This window comes from Littorina saxatilis, linkage group LG3 (genome assembly GCF_037325665.1).
Source record: "Littorina saxatilis isolate snail1 linkage group LG3, US_GU_Lsax_2.0, whole genome shotgun sequence".
Classification (NCBI taxonomy): Eukaryota; Metazoa; Mollusca; class Gastropoda; order Littorinimorpha; family Littorinidae; genus Littorina; species Littorina saxatilis.
Window position 1 is genome coordinate 53,196,095 of NC_090247.1, and position 19,596 is coordinate 53,215,690.

The 19,596-nt window shown below is 43.3% G+C and overlaps 2 protein-coding genes across 2 annotated transcripts; one reads left to right on the forward strand and one right to left on the reverse strand.

The window, feature by feature from the left end:
* The first annotated feature begins 1,325 nt into the window (after window positions 1–1,325).
* Window positions 1,326–11,682, forward strand: LOC138962631 (E3 ubiquitin-protein ligase TRIM9-like). Its single transcript, XM_070334529.1, has 4 exons — window positions 1,326–2,224; window positions 3,478–3,888; window positions 4,806–5,415; window positions 6,036–11,682. The coding sequence occupies exons 1-4, from the start codon at window positions 1,775–1,777 to the stop codon at window positions 6,419–6,421; spliced, it is 1,857 nt and encodes a 618-aa protein (XP_070190630.1). The 5' UTR covers window positions 1,326–1,774; the 3' UTR covers window positions 6,422–11,682.
* On the reverse strand, window positions 8,247–19,232 carry LOC138962632 (E3 ubiquitin-protein ligase TRIM56-like). Its single transcript, XM_070334530.1, has 4 exons — window positions 18,686–19,232; window positions 13,490–13,918; window positions 12,139–12,685; window positions 8,247–10,952 (listed from the first exon to the last, which is right to left on the reverse strand). Exons 1-3 carry the CDS (start codon window positions 19,151–19,153, stop codon window positions 12,233–12,235), a joined length of 1,350 nt encoding a protein of 449 aa, XP_070190631.1. The 5' UTR covers window positions 19,154–19,232; the 3' UTR covers window positions 8,247–10,952; window positions 12,139–12,232.
* Between the last annotated feature and the right edge of the window lie 364 nt (window positions 19,233–19,596).

The following is a 19,596-nucleotide window of genomic DNA, read 5'->3' on the forward strand; positions in this document are numbered from 1 at the left end:
GACGTTTTGGTGTTTAACTTTGGCCATGTATCATATACCTAGATGAAATTAGCTTCGCAGTATGACAGCTATTGCATGGGTTAATACTATCTTAGACAAGCAGAATTCAACAACATGTTCCGCTGGAGAGACGGGATACGTAAAATGATCTAGATCTCTTTTTCAAGTTTATTCAAACGTATTTAAAAATGTGTAGGATAGCTTAAAAAAAACCAACCTTTTTAAACTACCACTTCGATCACATTATTTTAAACCTGAGATATACCCAGGCTTTTACAACAGACGAGAACATCCTTCCACTTGGGCACATAGCAAACATCAACAACTTCATTACTTTCTGCGCGGAGCAGGGCCGGACTAGGCTAAGAGGAGGGGGGGTTTGCCAGTGGTGGTCCAGGGGGATGTTCCCCCTGGCGGGGTCAAGGGGCAGAGCCCCTTATGGGGGTCAGGGCCCTGAAGCTGATGGGTAGGTCATATTCTGAGATAGGAAAATGGTCGCTCCTTGCATGAAACGGCATAAAATAAGCAATAATAAAAAATGTTTTAAATAAGTGAGGTACATGTTTAGGCTAGGGGGGGGGGGGGGGGGTTGCGCAACCCCCAAAACCCCCCCGGTAGTCCGGCCCTGCGGAGTGCACTTTATATTTTACTGAAGCGATTTAAAAGTAGGGCCTAGACATAGGCCCACTTGGTCTTGAGTTTGTGTATTCACACGAAGGGGGGATACCGATACAGCACTTAGCAGGTCTGCACATAAGTTGACCTTAGAGATCGAACAAATCTCAACCCTTTTAACCCACGGCCAGGCGCGGCCGGGATTCGAACACTGAACCTACCTCATGGGAGGCCGGCATATGAGTTTCTACTGCGCCATAGCGCCCGTCTTCTATTGTGACTTAACAAAACACACACACACACACACACACACACACACACACACACCACGATCCTAGTCTCGATTTCCAATCAGTCTTCCGGGAAATATTCAGTAAAACCTTGACTAAATGTTAAAAACGCTTGATTCCTCTCTCGATACTTTTATAACTAGTTATAGCCTTACAAGATGGTCTAACTCAATCGTGATAAAAAAACCACACACAACAACAACAACTTTCCATCCACGTTATTGATCTCATGCACAGAAAATTGAAATCCTTTTTCAACATATGTATCATGCGCCTGTGTGTAACACAGGTACACTTCTAGTTAGTCGAGTGTATTTATCACAGAAGCATTTTGGAACGATGCCTTTGTAAGGCAATAGCGGAGTTGTGTCCCTTGCTGCGCCGAACAGAAAGTAGATCGACCCACTTTCTCAGAAATGAGCTAAGTTGTGCACTTCACCGTTTACGTGTACTGTAAGATTATGCAGAGTGAGTAGGCCTCATGCAACTGTGAGAAAAAAAGAACAGTGTAAATAATCTGTCTGCGTGAACCGCCCGCTGTCGTCTGTTCGAGTCAGTGAAGCAGACGACAAAAACGGGCCACCTTGGCGGGATTGAAAAGAGTATTCGTCTTTCGCCCAGTCGTGTGACACACTCAGGGTGACTGCAGCAAAACGGAACAGCCTGCCTACCGTGGCCCCGTTGCGACTGTAGCCGAGTAAGGACGAAAACAATTCAAAACAAAGATGGGCATATGTCGCAGTGCAAGACGACTGTCAAGAGACAACAGCGCAGTGTAGCAACGTCAAATTGGGACTGGCTCCCAGTTACTTTGCTCCCTTCCCCCTTCGTTAAAACGTGTTGCGAATACCCGCCTTCACTCAAACAAAATGGCGACGAGCTACGCAGAGAGCAAGAAAAGTAGAAGAGAAACTGACTTTCGCCATACGTGCGGACTGTGTATGGAGCCTTATAAAGGCAGAAGTCCTAAGATTCTACCCTGCTTCCACACTTTTTGCCTTTCTTGCCTGACTTCGTTGGCAAAACCCGTCACCAAAGCTACTCGAGACAACCCGCCAGAGAAGAGCGAAGGTAGTGGAGTCGAAGAAGCCGGCGATCGTTCAACAGAAATGGAAGGAGAGACAAAAGAAGGAATGGGAGAAGGAACAGAAATGAGCGAGAAAAATGGAGGAGATAAAAGCGACAAAAATAACGCAGATCTGGGAGGTGAAGGTGAAAAGGAAGGTCGTGAGTTCAGTGGTATCCATGGTGACGTGTTTCTGTGTCCCACGTGCCGTGCCCCTGTCACCATTCCACGTGGAGGAGTCGCCGCTTTACAGGTAAACTTCATCAATAATGCTATTAATTGAGCCCGAAGTCGACTTCGCGAAGTCTTTTTACCGAAAACTCAGTGCCGAAGCTCCGTGCGCCCAGCTTCGCGAAGCACACTTCGCGTGGTCGATTTCCGGGCCAATTAACGACAAGCGTTATCCATTTTTACCTATTATATAGAAGATGATATTTTTGACTACTTGGACCAGACAGTAGAACATGTATTGAATACATGCACAAAGTTCACTCTACCGCGGAACCAGATCTGGCCAGAAGGAGCTACACTGGAGACCAAGCTCTGGGGAACGTCAGAAGACCTGAAAGCGACGTTCCAGTTCACGACAGCAGCGGAACTACGACCCTAGACACAACCGTCGAACGCAGAAGAAGAAGAAGAAGACTACTTGGAACTTTTGGGCAAATCACCGAAAACAATCATTATAAAAAGCAAATGTTGTCAAAACAAAGTTGAGAGAGAGAAAGTGTATTTGTGTGTGTGTGTGTGTGTGTGGGTGTGTGTGTGCAGGGGCGGATACAGGGGGGGGGGGGGTGTTCCGGTCCGAGCCCCCTTAGCCTGAAAAAATAAAAAAATGAAATTGAGAATATTTAAAAGAAAAATTGATGGCTCAGATTGCACCAGATTGCTCCATTTTCCTTGATTTGTATCAACATTTTCCCGGGGGGTCATGCCCCCGGACCTCCCTAGGAGCCGGCCTTTGTCTTCTAAGTGACGGTTTTGGAAAGTAGTTGGGTCATTTGTGGGCTCAGGTTGCACCAGATCGATCAGGGCGTAGGAAGAGGGTGCTAAGGGGAGGAAGAAAGTCTTGAAGAGGTGGGCAGAAGGGGGTGTTACGCCGGCTCCCTATTACATTTACGGCCTGGCCCAAACCTTCGCGGCCTTAAAGTTTTGCTTTGTTTTCAGAAAAAATAATGAGATCAGTCGCAAGGGTGATCGCGATCGGTATTTCATAAACCGGTATTGTATATAACACAATTAGAACAAAACATTTCACACAAGAATTTTCTCTCTAATGACATATCAATAGATTCATTTACATACGAACACATTTCTTCAGCGATCGAAACTGGTCAGTTTTAGTTTTGTTTTGAACTGACCGGTTGACGATTCTATCAAATTCTGTTATTTTCTCCCAATATCCCTAAAATGCCGGAGGTGACCGCTAGACGCGGATACTGTTCCACAAAAAAACCGACAGCGGTAGGACTCCGTATCCAATACCTGTTTTGTATTTCTCGCCAGAACAACTTTTACCTGAAGCATGAAGACACGGACGACATCACACACCCGCCACCCCAGTGCGACATGTGTGAGGAGGCAGCCTCACAGGAAGCTTCCTTCACCTGCGACAAATGTCGTCAGCGGATGTGTCGCACCTGCCGTCGTCTGCACGACAAGTTCACGGACCCTCGCGAGCATCACGTGCGAGCGTTGGATATTCATGAGATGACCTGGATGACCCCAGCGCCTATCAAACGCTGCTCTACGCATCCTGGCCAAGAGCTCTGCTTCCACTGCCAGAAGTGTGACGTCAGCATCTGTCTGCACTGCAAGCTGACGTCACACGAGGGTCACGCGACGGAAGACGTGGCAACTGCAGCTGTCCGAACGAAAGAAGAGATAACAGCAGTACTCTCTGAAGCTAACAAGCAGGTAAGCTTCAAATAAAAATGACAACTAGTGCGCTTTTGCTACCAAGAATTATCCGTTATTACTTAAAACTAATACAAAATCAGTAAAAAGAATGATATCAAATCCCCCCCGCGGGTTAGGGGGAAGAATTTACCCGATGCTCCCCAGCATGTCGTAAGAGGCGACTAACGGATTCTGTTTCTCCTTTTACCATTGTTAAGTGTTTCTTGTATAGAATATAGTCAATTTTTGTAAAGATTTTAGTCAAGCAGTATGTAAGAAATGTTAAGTCCTTTGTACTGAAAACTTGCATTCTCCCAGTAAGGTAATATATTGTACTACGTTGCAAGCCCCTGGAGCACATTTTTGATTAGTGCTTTTGTGAACAAGAAACAATTGACAAGGGGCTCTATCCCATCTTCCCCCTTTCCCCGTCGCGATATAACCCTTCGTGGTTGAAAACGACGTTAAACACCAAATAAAGAAAGAAGACAAAGAAAGAATGATATCAAATGCCCCCTATTCCTTAATTTTCCCATTACATTCGCAACTGAATCTAATTCGTTTTAACGGATAATCATTTGTTACAGAGGACCAGAACAAAACAAAAACAACAAAAACAACAACAACAAACGAACAACAACAAAAACAAACAAACAAACACACACACACACACACACACACACACACACACACACACACACACACACACACACATACACACACACACACACAAACGACAAACATAACAACAACAACAAAAACAACAATTAGACCCCAATTTAAGGTCTCCAAACTACCATACATCCCCCCTCCCTTTTTCCTTCATCTTCAGTTTGTTAACTTAGATCCTTTTTGTCTTTCATTCTTTCTCTACTCTCCCCTATTATCTATTCTACGACAAGTTTTTTCCATATCACTATTGTGCCGTCTTTCAGTTGCGGTCAGTGGAAGCCGCTGTTGGTCGCCTGGAGAGAGACGAAGGGGAGCTTAGCCGTCAGAAGGAAGAACTGACACAACAGGCCAACACCCGCTATGACGTCATCGTCGCCTGGGCCACACGAGCACGTGACGAGTTCCTGGAATCGCTGACTGCCAAAGCGCGAACCTCACTACACGACATAAGCTCGGAGAAGACGGCCGCTCGCGTTGCCATGGACACGCTTTCAGGAGCAGTCTCCCGCGCGTCCCGCCAATCTGCTCTCGGACCCGACACGGTGTTGATGAAGAACGAGCTGCAAGCGGCGCTGCTCGACAAAAACGTCCTCGATAGATACAACGAGCTGGAAGACAGGAAGGATAACCTGACGTTTTTCACGTGCCAGGCTGACGCTGACGCTGTGGATCTTGGCACGCTGCGGACGTACACGGGGGTCCTTGCGGAAGAAGAGGAGAGTGAAGAGTCCAAAACGCCACCCCTGTCTCAAAAAGAGCTTACCAGCAAAGTCTTGCAACTAGAAGCTGCCTTGGATACATTGACAGAGAAGCAGTCCTCGTCATTTAAAGAGCTGAATGATTCTGTCACTACACTGCAAGCTGAACTGTCTGGTAAGTTTAAAAGTATAGCTTTTTCTGAGTTTGTTCTCCTTCAGTTATCTGTGTGTGTGTGTGTGTGTGTGTGTGTGTGTGTGTGTGTGTGTGTGTGTGTGTGTGTGTGTGAGAGAGAGAGAGAGAGAGAGAGAGAGAGAGAGAGAGAGAGAGAGAGAGAGAGAGTGTGTGTGTGTGTGTGTGTGTGTGTGTGTAAACCATCTGATTCATTCATCACACATTTTTGGACTTTCATTATGTAATTAACGAACACTTTCAAGGCAAGTTTCTAACCACTATCCGTCTCGAATTTACTTTCAAGGGTCCGGAAACGTTTTAACCATCACAGTGCTGGATTAGCCTTTCTGGCCTGTTCACCTTGTTTGCGTTTTATAAGTGCTGTAAGCAGGTTTGGTTAAGCTGATAAGGTAAATAAATGTGTACAATTATTTTCGGGAACAAAACATGGATAATGTTTTAAGAATTAGTACGATTCTTATCGAGAGAGAGAGAGAGAGAGAGAGAGAGAGAGAGAGAGAGAGAGAGAGAGAGAGAGAGAGAGAGAGAGAGAGAGAGAGAGAGAGAGAGAGAGAGAGAGAGAGAGTAAGAGTAGTAAAGATACAGTGTCATTTTGCCCGCAGGCAAAGATGAAAGGACGAAGATATCCTTCCATGCCCGCATGACCGCAGGGGAGGAATTTTCTGCGGCTGACCAGACACTGGTCTTCAACAGCGCTGTTTCCAACGAGGGAGGTGGTTACGATCCGACGACCGGCATATTCACTGCCCCTGAAACTGGAACTTACATCTTCATCGTAACGGTCGACTCTTTTCCCAAGACAAAGAATGTCAATCTGAAGTTAGTTTTGGAAAACGCAGAGCTTGCAAATTTCAACGCCTGCCGTTCGTCTACTGCGCACGCTGTCGTTAGAGTAGACAAAGGCAAACGTGTGTGGATTGGTACAAAGGACAGGACCAGCTTCTCGTGTCTTTCCACTACCACAACGTTTTCTGGCGCTATTCTGTAAATGCAGATTGCTTGAAGCGGCGATTACATGTTTTCTCCCTCCATTCCACAACATTCTTTATCAGGAGGAATATGAAGAGGAACATTTCTAAGTGTTTCAATCTTTAAAACACCGCAAACATGGTTAGATGAATTGTTACATGATGTTTGTCAACTGGGTCATTCAAGATCCGGGAAGTCTGTGCCTACCCTTTTCAGTCTTTGGCAAGTTTCTTCATTTTCTATTTTTATATTTAGTCAAGTTTTGACTAAATATTTTAACGTAGAGGGGGGAATCGAGACGAGGGTCGTGGTGTATGTGTGTGTGTGTGTGTGTGTGTGTGTGTGTGTGTGTCTGTCTGTCTGTGTGTGTGTAGAGCGATTCAGACTAAACTACTGGACCGATCTTTATGAAATTTGACATGAGAGTTCCTGGGTATGAAATCCCCATACGTTTTTTTCATTTTTTTGATAAATGTCTTTGATGACGTCATATCCGGTTTTTTGTGAAAGTTGAGGCGGCACTGTCACGCCCTCATTTTTCAACCAAATTGGTTGAAATTTTGGTCAAGTAATCTTCGACGTAGCCCGGACTTCGGTATTGCATTTCAGCTTGGTGGCTTAAAAATTAATTAATGACTTTGGTCATTAAATATCTGAAAATTGTAAAAAAAAATAAAAATTTATAAAACGATCCAAATTTACGTTCATCTTATTTTCCATCATTTTCTGATTCCAAAAACATATAAATATGTTATATTTGGATTAAAAACAAGCTCTGAAAATTAAATATATCAAAATTATTATCAAAATTAAATTGTCAAAATCAATTTAAAAACACTTTCATCTTATTCCTTGTCGGTTCCTGATTCCAAAAACATATAGATATGATATGTTTGGATTAAAAACACGCTCAGAAAGTTAAAACAAAGAGAGGTACAGAAAAGCGTGCTAGTCCTTCTTAGCGCAACTACTACCCCGCTCTTCTTGTCAATTTCACTGCCTTTGCCATGAGCGGTGGACTGACGATGCTACGAGTATACGGTCTTGCTGAAAAATGGCATTGCGTTCAGTTTCATTCTGTGAGTTCGACAGCTACTTGACTAAATGTTGTATTTTCGCCTTACGCGACTTGTTGTTTTGTGTTTATGAATTGCACAATCTATTTTAAATACATTTGAAAACTCTTTGCATGCTGTTTGCTTTGATTGATTTGTATCGTACGTTTCTAGTTTTGCTCTCTTTGTTGGTATTCATCACAGGCATTGCTACTGAATGATATGTGAAAAGATATATTTTGTGTTTGTAATGATGATAGATTGGAAGTGGTGACAACCACACGAGGAGGGGATGTAGCTCAGTAAATACGTGATGTTCCTGGACCTAAAAGCGGGTTGTTTAAGTGTTTACATTCTGGAGTCGATGATAGATTTATTTCAGGACAACTAAATGTAATTATATTTGGTTTTAAGATTTAGTGCATTAATGTTGGTGTGTCCGATTTGTCTTGGCTACATGGCACAGTCTCTGATAAACAATAACATGACAAGTGCTAGAACCGCAGTTCAATCGATTAATTAGAATCAGGAAATAAATGTTTTTGTTTAAATATATAATTGATACACGTAATGTAAATTGTTAAGTAGGTCGACGGGGTTTAATAAAAGGAGTTGCTTGTTGATACGCAGCTCGTAAACCGTTGATTAATAGGTCCTGATCATTTTACTTCCTAGTGAACAGGTGGGTTTTTTTGACAAGAAGTATTAAGTAATTTCCTCTGACAGCCCATGCTTACTTTGGGTTAATCAAATCAAACAAAAAAGCGAGCTGATTTGTATCATCATCTGTACTTGCGTCGAAGAAAAGAACAGGTACTGAAATGAAGTTTTGAAACAGACTTGTGAAATGTAACAATTATAATAAAGAATATAACAAAATATAAGAACGAAATCACAATAAACGAAGCTGTATCAGCGATTGGAAACATCTATAGTTTTACACGAATTTGTGTGCAAAGTACGTCTTCGACAATCTTGATAGAAAGTAAACAAAGAGAACTTTTTAGTTTACAAACAAGTCCAACATTATCTCTCTAAAAGAAGGGTTGTGCACAGAGTCAACAATCTTGATAAAGATAACACGTCTTTAGTTTATAATTATACAGGTCCAACATAGTCTTCAAAGAAAATATACAAAGATAGCACGTTTAGTTTCTGTACAGGTCTAACATAATCGTCATAGCAAGCATACAAAGATAGCTTTTTTTTTGTTCATAGACACGTCCAACTTATCTATTTGAAGCACATTCTCTCGGAATGTACACATACATATGAACTTTAACAACGTATTATTGTACGGACAATCAGGTATTACACTCATTCATAAACCGTCTAGATAACGAAAGATGAGTATGGAACTTCTCAACCATTGCCATTGTCATGACACAAAATGATCTAAACGCAAATACCGGAAAACATCGCATAACAAGTTAATACCCCACTCACCTTCTCATTTAACCCACGCTTAACAAAATCTCCAAAAGCTTTCCAATACAAATTTGAAAAAACAAACCAACAAACAAACATTAACATCGTGATGTGGAATGACTTTCAATGAGGAAACGGGGATGGAACCGTTTCTTCTTTTTCTTCTTCTGCGTTCATGGGCTGAAACTCCCACGTTCACTTGTGTTTTTGCACGAGAGGATTTGTACGTGTATGACCGTTTTTACCCCGCCATTTAGGCAGCCATACGCCCCTTTCGGAGGAAGGAACCGTTTCGAAAGGTAACCCCTTTCACTCCGTTCGTGTCAAGATCCGGTACCAGATCCGTAGTAAACGACAAACAAAACATAGTGCCAGTGCTGTGATAACATTTTGCCGTTAAAAATGTATCTGTACGCTGTGCAGACATTTCCCCCAAACGGAAAAGGGGCGGGAGTTTGGGGCTTGGGCTGGAGATAGAGAAAGGGGGAGTGTTCGGTGGACACTAAGCCGAAATAGAATCTATTCAGTAACAAGAGGCGAAGCCTTCAAGGACAGGCACGGTTGGCCTAGTGGTAAGGCGTCCGCCCCGTGATCGGGAGGTCGTGGGTTCGAACCCCGGCCGGGTCATACCTAAGACTTTAAAATTGGCAATCTAGTGGCTGCTCCGCCTGGCGTCTGGCATTATGGGGTTAGTGCTAGGACTGGTTGGTCCGGTGTCAGAATAATGTGACTGGGTGAGACATGAAGCCTGTGCTGCGACTTCTGTCTTGTGTGTGGCGCACGTTATATGTCAAAGCAGCACCGCCCTGATATGGCCCTTCGTGGTCGGCTGGGCGTTAAGCAAACAAACAAATAAAAGCCTTCAAGGCTCACATAAGAAATCGACAAACAGTAGCACAAACTCAATCACTCCGTCACACATACACACACACACACACAGTAAGCATAAGTGACACGGTGCAAGAGTGCGAGACACTAGATCTAGATCTGTCTGTCTGTAGCCTACTTACGACACTGCGCTCGCTTCCTCGCGCAGACACTGGAAACACGCTGAGCAGATTAACCTCCAGTAGGAAATCTCCTTTGGTGTCTTCTTTATCTATTTTTCTGGAGCTACGAAACCGAACAATGTGAAAACGTCTTATCCGAATCGGCGAACTGCAGCTCGGTGATAACTGTATCTATACAACAATCCTTCACGCGATCTGACCTAAACTTGACCCCTGACCTGGTCCACATACCACACACGACACAAACCCGTCACCTGTTTTTACCCCCCCCCCAAACCCCCCACCACCCGTTTTCTTTGGATACACACTTTAACTACATACGTGCCGACGAAATGTTGATCATTGCTTCAATATTTTGAAGCTGTTGCTTGGATAATAACCAGGTAAAATTAGTATTTCTGTGTTTAGTCAAATGTTAAAGTTTCTATCACATACACACACACATACACACGCACAGACAGACAAAGTTTAGCATCGCATAGGCTACACTTACGTGAGCCTAAAATGAAGCACACAGAAAGGGCAGAGGATAACTGGAGGAATGCGTGTATACTGACAATGACTGAAGCGGAAAACAAAAGGATAATCTGTGTTCATTTACGACTCAAATGGCGCAAACAATGAAATCATTCTGTGATTGTTTGATTCACTTTTGTTTTGTTTAGAAAAGAGTTATTTGGACACAAGTGCACCAGAAAACATGGTGTAGGTGGCTTGACACGTTAAGTTACATCCTGCCTGCACCCAAACCTGGTCTCCTTTCTTTTGCTCAGCCACACAGTGGGCAGTGTACGAGTAACTACTGGCAATGTATGCACAGGCATTGCCGTTCACAAAAATGTGAGCATTCACGACGTTACCATCGCCGTAGTCGTTCTTACTGTTGTCATGAACATGTATGTGCCTGGTACAGTTGCAGTGAAGACACCGTCGGCAGGGTTGTAGCCATTCCCTTGGGTGAACTTGACTTGATCGAAAACAATCTTATGTCCACTGTTGTATGTAGGAGTCTTCGTCATCAAGGCATGGAAGGACACGTTTTCGACCTGGCCTTTGTCTGCAAATAGAAGTACTTAACGTATATAGACATCTTTTATTTGTTCACTTCTCTTTCAAGAAACTGCGCATGTGCGTTTCTAGGTCGAACTGTGCTATGAGACTACCTGGCCAGAGAGGACAACCCCCGACACAAAACTTTGGACCCCCCGCGGGTTAGGGGGAAGAATTTACCCGATGCTCCCCAGCATGTCGTAAGAGGCGACTAACGGATTCTGTTTCTCCTTTTACCCTTGTTAAGTGTTTCTTGTATAGAATATAGTCAATGTTTGTAAAGATTTTAGTCAAGCAGTATGTAAGAAATGTTAAGTCCTTTGTACTGGGAACTTGCATTCTCCCAGTAAGGTAATATATTGTACTACGTTGCAAGCCCCTGGAGCAATTTTTTGATTAGTGCTTTTGTGAACAAGAAACAATTAACACGTGGCTCTATCCCATCCCCCCCCCCCCCTTCCCCGTCGCGATATAACCTTGAACGGTTGAAAACGACGTTAAACACCAAATACATAAAGAAAGAAAGACAAAACTTTGGGGAACTGTGGAAGATCTGCGCAGAACCTGCGAGTTCATTCAGCAGGCCTACGATTATAAGGACACAACCGTCGAACGCTGAAGAAGAAGAAGAAGCTATTAGACTATGTGTTTTTGTGTTTAAAAAAATATTCCACTGTCACGTTCACAATGCAATCTAACTGCTCGGCGTATGCCAAATACAGACTGCTTCAAGAGTACTCCGGCTTTGTGTTGCATATACGCTGATGAAACGAACCGTATTTAGAGGGGCATCATCGAACCTAAACAAACATCACATTCTCCGCCAACGATCTACGTCATAGGCTCTTGTTTTGTTTCTTTAAAAGAGAAGTACTTAAACTAAGAGGGCACGAACATACCTGCACGCTTGTACAAAGCAAGGACATGCAGTGTGTGTGTGTGTGTGTGTGTGTGTGTGTGTGTGTGTGTGTGTGTGTGTGTGTGTGTGTGTGCGTGTGTGTGTGTGTGTGTGAGAGAGAGAGAGAGAGAGAGAGAGAGAGAGAGAGAGAGAGAGAGAGAGAGAGAGAGAGAGAGAGAGAGAGAGAGAGAGATTGCGCCGTCAGTAGATAGGTACATACATCGATCCCTATCAAAATTACAAAATAACACATAATAAATCCTTAGGTCTATATTTGCTGAAACGTTGTACTTACCACTGAGAGCCTTCATCTCGGCTTCCAGCTCGGGAACAAGTGCACCCAGGTCTCGGAAAGACAAAGCGCTGTCCTGTGTCCCGGCATCCCCCTCCTACAGCAGTCCTCCCAGGTAGACTTGCACCAGGTCAAGGTCAAGGGCAGACGGGTCAGCTCTGCATTCGAAGAAAATGCGGGGCTGCTTCCTGCTTCCCAGCTTCTCGTAGTGATGAAACGTGTCGTCGCTGAGTAGCGCCACCTGAAGCTCGTTCTTCAGCAGCACCAGGTCTGGTCCTAGACTAGCATTACGCGACGCCATAGCACGTGACACCACTCCCGATAAGGTTTCCTTGATGTTGTGCGCTGACGCTTGCTCCAATTGGATTTCGTTCAGAGCGGTTTGCTCCTTCGCCTCCAAGGTTTCCCGGGCTTCATCCGACGCGCGCGTGACCCATGCTATGATGACGTCATAGTTTGCATTGAGTTGCCGCGTCACTTCCTGCTTCTGGCGTGTCAGGTCAAGCGTGTCGCGTTCCAGACGACTGAGGGAAGCGTCAACCACCCGAAGCTGTAAAATATATGAGACAAAATAGGCGGACCTGAAAGTTTGCTCAAGACTGATTGTATAAAAAGTGTACACAAATCAACGTATTTAACATGACAACTTCCCTCTCCCATCAATGAAACAACATCACATACGATGCCAAGGCAGAAATAAGCAAATGACCCAACGGACAAGAAAAGAACGATGAAGATTGTAAAGAAGAAGACAGAGAAAGAACATAAGGTAGAGAGGAGTTGAGGGCGAAATAGAAGAAAAACAACAACAACAAACAACAAGAACAACAACCAACAACAACCAACAACAACAACAAACAACAACACCAACCACCAACCACCAACCACCAACCACCAACCACCATCAACAACAACAACAACAACCACTAACAACAACCACCAACAACAACCACCAACAACAACAACCACCACCAACCACCACCAACAACCACCACCAACAACCACCACCAACAACCACCACCAACCACCACCACCACCCACCACCACCCACCACCACCAACCACCACCACCACCAACCACCACCAACAACCACCACCAACAACCACCACCACCACCACCACCCACCACCACCAACCACCACCACCACCAACCACCACCACCAACAACCACCACCAACCACCACCACCACCACCAACCACCACCAACAACAACAACAACCACCAACAACAACAACAACCACCAACAACAACCACCAACAACAACCACCAACAACAACCACCAACAACAACCACCAACAACAACCACCAACAACAACCACCAACAACAAAAACCATCTGCACAGATTTCATCTTACCTGCTTATTGGCCTTGGTCAGCACGCCGGTCAGTTCTTCTTTGGCTCGGATGGCCGCCGTCGCCATGTCCTCCGTCCAGTGACCCTCATGTGACGTCAGCTTGCAGTGCAGACAGATGCTGACGTCACACTTCTGGCAGTGGAAGCACAGAAGCTGGTCGGGATGGTACTGGCAGGATTTCTTTCCCTCCGTAGGCTTTACTGATTTGGCAGCGGATCCACCCGTTATCGGCTCGACACGATGTTCACGTGTCCCGGTAACTAGGTCATGGAGTCGTCGACACGAGCGACACATACGCCGCTGACAGTTGTTGCAGAAATGCGTGGCCTCGCTTTGCTGTCCCTCTTCGCACATCTCGCACCAGACTGTAACTGCTTTTGAACCAAGATCCTTGGCCAGGTTAAGGTCAAGATCCAGGTAGAAGTTGGTCTGAAAACAGGTGAGGTTTTACAAACCAGTGACTCTAAACACGGGGTTGCTGATACACTGCAAATGTACTGCGACAGAGGCCAAACTCCAAAACCAAAAATACACAAGGAAAAACACAGACACACACACAGAGGAAAAACGTTCACAGACTTATAATACTAAAAGGCCTATTCCGCCTCTTTAACAAATTGGGCCTTACCGTTTAAGATCTTTTTAGGCTATAAAAAGGGATAAGACAATCCCTCCACTGGGTCACATACCAAAAATCAACGTCCGGACTGCATGCTATTGTGAGTTGGAATTGTTTGATGAATTATTTTCAGACAAAGAATTAATTCTTTAAAAAACTACCACTGTGCACAAAGAGAACCCAGGCTGTTCATTCTTGGTATGTGACCAAGTGGAGGGATGGTCTTATCCTATGTATACGCCTGGCCAGACCTGAGACGGTGAGGTGAGTTTTCACGAGGCGGGGTGGGTCTTTCAGCTCTAAGTTATATAAATACCTTCCCCATTTTTCTCTCTCTCAACAGATAACCCAGATTTAACAGATAACAACACAATAGTTTCGTCACTCATGGGCAAGATCGGGAGAAAAGCCTTTCGGGTTATTCCTGATATGGCACGTTTCATGATATTGAGGATTGCAGTTTCCCCCTCACACACAATATTCCAAAATAATAAATAGTCAAACAGGGACCAAAAAACAGTTTGCACCAAGAGTTCAACTTTTTATCTATCCAAAACAGTAAAAAAAATTATATGAACATTCGTATTTCCAAGATGATTGGCGTTCCAAGACGCTATATCCTAAAACCCCCAAAACATGGTTTTACAACTTTAGTGCATAATAACTGCCCAAAGGTGCAGTTTAAAGCAACCATTGATAATAATTTTTAACATACTCCTTGAACACATTAAGAAAAATGGTTAACTTGCAAATAAAGGGACAGCATTGATCAGAACAATGGTAAGATAAAGGACGCTACTTATATTTTGTACATTTTTTATCTTTATCGTTTCCTGTAGACCTCAGAAGTTATAGCCAGCTTAAGAAATCATTCTAAAATCGAAAAACAAACATATATACATTTTGTACGCAGAGTAGATTGATATTTGACACAGTCACACAGACATACGTGGGCTATAGGGCAACCCTACCCCCTAAATTTGAAAACGGGGTCAATTTCTTAACTGCATGTATTCAGCAAAACAATCCATAAAAAAAAAATCACAAATAATGAACTTATGACTTTAGAAAAGCATTCAAAAATGCATATATACAACGCTTTTTCTTTGTTCCCAATTCAAGGGGGTGTGCTATTCTCAGGTAACACTGTGAACGCTCAAATGAGACTTGATCACATGTCAAAAAAAGTAATCCCCCCTGTTGTTCATGGTTGGTTGGTGGGATTTTTTTTATCTGAGCCATTGGCAAGCATGAAATGTCATCAACATTAGGAAAGACATAGTATCTCTCATTGTCTTTTGCGCGCAAACACTTCACACAGATCTCCTCTCGATCTGGCCCATCGGGGAAATGGGTTGACTTGGGGATGATCACCGCCCTGTATCTCTCCACCTTTCCATCCATGCTGACAAAGTCAGCGGTCACAAAGTCTATAACTTGAATGTCTCTTTGTGGGACAAAGAACCTGGTTTTCACGACTGGCACCACATGGTTGGCTGACCACGCGGCATCCAGTGGCGTGTTGTGGGTAGACGTCCATTGGACATAAATTGGGAAGGACGTCGCTGGATCATCTGGTTTGCATACTTTGTTCATGTACAACATTTAGTCAAGCTGTCGAACTAACAGAATGAAACTGAACTCACTGCATTTTTACAGCAACAGCGTATACTCGTAGCATCGTCAGTTCACCGCTCGATGCAAAGGCAGTGACATTGACAAGAAGAGCGGGGTAGTAGTTGCGCTGAGAAGGATCGATAGCACGCTTTTCTACCTCTATTCTTTTTAACTTTCTGAGCGTGTTTTTAATCCAAACATATCACATCTATATGTTTTTGGAATCAGGAACCCACAAGGAATAAGATGAAATTGTTTTTAAATCGATTTCGGAAATTTTGTTTTAATAATAATTTTTATATTTTTAATTTTCAGAGCTTGTTTTTAATCCGAATATAACATATTTATATGTTTTTGGAATCAGAAAATGATGAAAAATAAGATGAATGTAAATTTGTATCGTTTTAAAAACAAATTTTTTTTTTTTACAATTTTCAGGTTTTCAATGACCAAAGTTATCAATTAATTTTTAAGCCACCAAATTGAAATGCAATACCGAAGTCCGACCTTCGTCAGAGATTGCTTGGCCAAAATTTCAATCAATTTGATTGAAAAATGAGGGTTTGACACTGCCGCCTCAACTTTTACAAAAAGCCGGATATGACGTCATCAAAGGTATTTATCGAAAAAAATAAAAAAAATATCCGGGGATATCATTCCCAGGAACTCTCATGTCAAATGTCATAAAGATCGGTCCAGTAGTTTGGTCTGAATCGCTCTACACACACACACATACACACGCACAGACAGACACACACACATACACCACGACCCTCGTCTCGATTCCCCTTCTACGTTAAAACATTATTTTAGTCAAAACTTGACTAAATGTAAAAATAAAAAATAAAAAATAAAAAAATGGGATAGCGGCGAAACGGGATTGCGCCAAAATGGGATGCGATAGTAAGATGACGCTTGGCTTGTGAAATTGCGCCAAAATGGGACGGCGGCAAAACGGGATTGCACGTAAATGGGATATTGCGCGAATTATAAACGAAGGAGTAGACCCTAAGTTTCTCGTACGAGATGTTTACTGGGAGTAAATATTTGGGGAGTAAAAATTTAGTTCCTTGTGGAGTTCTTTTTTCGTACAAGATTTTTACTGGAAGTTTACTCCGGAGTCAATTTTTCGTGGAGTAAAAATTTCGTGTTACACCGGTTCATGACCGTTGTGGTAACGAGCGCACATTGCTGTCTCCATATTGTGTTCCCACGAATCGAAAGTATGATCGCCAAGCCCTTCTGTCATTGAAGGCAACGTTCGATATTTGCGTCTGTCAGCGTCGCCAACGTTCGACAGATTGTACTACTGTTACTCACAAACTTTCAATTTACACAATGAAATGCCAATAACATGCAAACACAACAATGGGAGACGAAGGGAAAACCTACTAGCGATTGAAATTATGCAAACGAACTCACAAATCCCTCACTTTCCGAATGCAAATGCTGCAAATCCGTATGCGCGCGTCGCTGTGCCGAACGTTGGGTTGCCGAACGTTGCTGACAGACGCAACAAAACTTGATCAAAAGGCACTAAAAACGATTAAATGTTTTACTTACTGGGTATCGCATTCCTCTTTTTCTTCCTGCAGACGATATGAAGCGGTTGAAACGTCGTTTCCGATGAAAGGCTCGGTTATTTCCGTTAAAAACGAAGTTTGCCGAACGTGTGATTCCGTCTACAGACACCGGTCGGATCACAACAAAAATGTTCATTCTTTGCGATTTTGTGATACTGTTGATGATACACCTGCTTTCCAGTGAAGAACATCAATAAAATGATGTTCACAAGCAAGAATAACAGACAAAAGCACGCGATGTGTAAAATTAGGCTTTGCTTTGCAAACAAAGCACGTGGTTTTTTTACTGACAGACACTTTCGGTGGCGATTGAAAATTTTTCCAGAAACGGTTTTATGCTCCCATTTGATATTTTTTCCCTATTTTATCTAATCAGAGACTAACCTTGTGTATTAATTGAATTAATAACCCCATTATCATATGTTTTGTGTGATATTTCGTGTCTGCTTGAATCACACTTTGAGATGGGGTCATGTGACAAGGAAATGGTGTCTGTCAGGATTCACACGTTCGCTTCGAAAAACTCGCTCAAATAATTGCTCAAACACAAACATTTTAGCTTTTATTTATTTTTTTGTATTGCAAATACCATACTTACTCATGCCAAGCAGAAAAAATGATGAAAATCAACACAGTAAGCAAGTAATTTCAAGGCAAAGTTTACACACATCAAAGAGTCTGATTACCGTGAAACCTGCCATATGCATATATGCGATATCGTAAACAATGAACAGGCATGGGAATTGAATTAAAGAAACAACTCTGAAAACTAGAGGGATCCGGAATGTTTTTGAAATCTCTGGCGCATTCTGGGAGTATGTTTCATGAATTTTACACAGCAAAAAAAACCTGACCACATGTTTTGTATTGCCAGTAACCAACGATCATTTTAATCCTTTAACTGAATTAATATTTGAACACACTTACTCTTTCAACCACATGTAAACAGGTACATCTGTTCTAACAAATCGATCACAAATGACACCTTCATTCCCAGAAATGGTCGTATAAAATTGCAACAATAGTAAGACGCGCGAGCAGCACTACCCTACTGAACTTCGTTCAACATTACATTCGCCCGCTTTGCGTTCGCCACTGCGTGGGCTCTTTCGAGCTGTTTGCAAAAGTTACTCACGCGGGCGGAATCTCACTGAATGAAGGGACGGTTTTATGGTGGACATTGGTCATACTAGGCATATTTTCTTTTTCGATTTTTATTCCTTGATTTATTTTTCTTCGAAGAGGATTTTTTCTCTCTGAAATGTGTACCTTTTCTCGGAATTCCCATGCCTGAATCAAACAAAAGAGTAATGACTAACTGTGTACCTCTGCAAATTTCCAATAAAAACGAAACAGACAAAACAAAACGTGACCTACCTGTAAAGCAGCGACTCCTCCCGCAGGTACAGTGACAGGTGCGCGACAGCTAGGGCACAGAAACACGTCACCATGGTTACCAACGACGCCGTTTTCTCCATCACCTGCAACATCCTGTTTCCCGTCACGATCCCCCTCCACGTCTTCTTTTTCTTTTTCCAGCACGTCCTTGTTCGCGGCATCTTCATTTTCTGCTGGGACCAGATTATCTTCATTTGCCTCTCCTCCTTGCAAGCTGCTTTCCACAGGCTCTGTTCCGGCAGTTTTGGTCTTTTCCTGGACGCTATCGTCAGGTTTAGCAACGTTTGCTACAACGGCCGTCAGACAAGACACGCAGAAAGAGTGAAAGCACGGCAACAGTTTAGGGATGCGACCCTTGTTGTAAGGCTCCATGCACAGCCCACAGGAGTGACGAAAGTCGTCTGCTTTCCCGCTCATCGTGGCTGACCCTGTTTCACTCGTCGCCATTTTAAAAACGTCGGTTAAACTATAATACAATGTCGACTGTCGTGATCACGCCTGTTGTCGGTTCATGTTGACAGAAAACAAAATACACGGGGGATAACCTGTCAAAGGCCGAACAGAAGCCGAAGGCCGCTCATGACACGTGTGAAGGCAAGTTTTGTCTGTTTTCTAGGTAATGTTTGATTTATGTCGGGATTTAAGGTAAGCTACTGATTCAGCGATGACTAAATTTGTTTCTCGATGCATAAAAAGTCAGGGAGCGATTGATATTTGCCCGTAAATAGCCTTCAAAGCTGAAAATGTCCGCGATCGAGCACCGGAAATGGCTGTTCGATGGGTTTTGCAAGTAGAAATGTGCTTTATTTCACCAAATCAGCTCGTATTTGGTGTGGATACGGGATTCTAGAGGACGAAGGAGTCATAAGAGGTGCAAAGAAGTGCTATTT

Bases quoted from the DNA above. Each gene is read 5' to 3' on its own strand.
- LOC138962631 (XM_070334529.1), top strand. From the start codon at position 1,775: ATGGCGACGAGCTACGCAGAGAGCAAGAAAAGTAGAAGAGAAACTGAC. The intron at 2,225-3,477 runs GTAAACTTCATC...ATTTCTCGCCAG, and splicing joins GAGGAGTCGCCGCTTTACAG to AACAACTTTTACCTGAAGCA. The intron at 3,889-4,805 runs GTAAGCTTCAAA...GCCGTCTTTCAG, and splicing joins TCTCTGAAGCTAACAAGCAG to TTGCGGTCAGTGGAAGCCGC.
- LOC138962632 (XM_070334530.1), bottom strand. From the start codon at position 19,153: ATGGCGACGAGTGAAACAGGGTCAGCCACGATGAGCGGGAAAGCAGAC. The intron at 13,919-18,685 runs GTAGGTCACGTT...ACCTGTTTTCAG, and splicing joins GAGGAGTCGCTGCTTTACAG to ACCAACTTCTACCTGGATCT. The intron at 12,686-13,489 runs GTAAGATGAAAT...TATATTTTACAG, and splicing joins TGACCAAGGCCAATAAGCAG to CTTCGGGTGGTTGACGCTTC.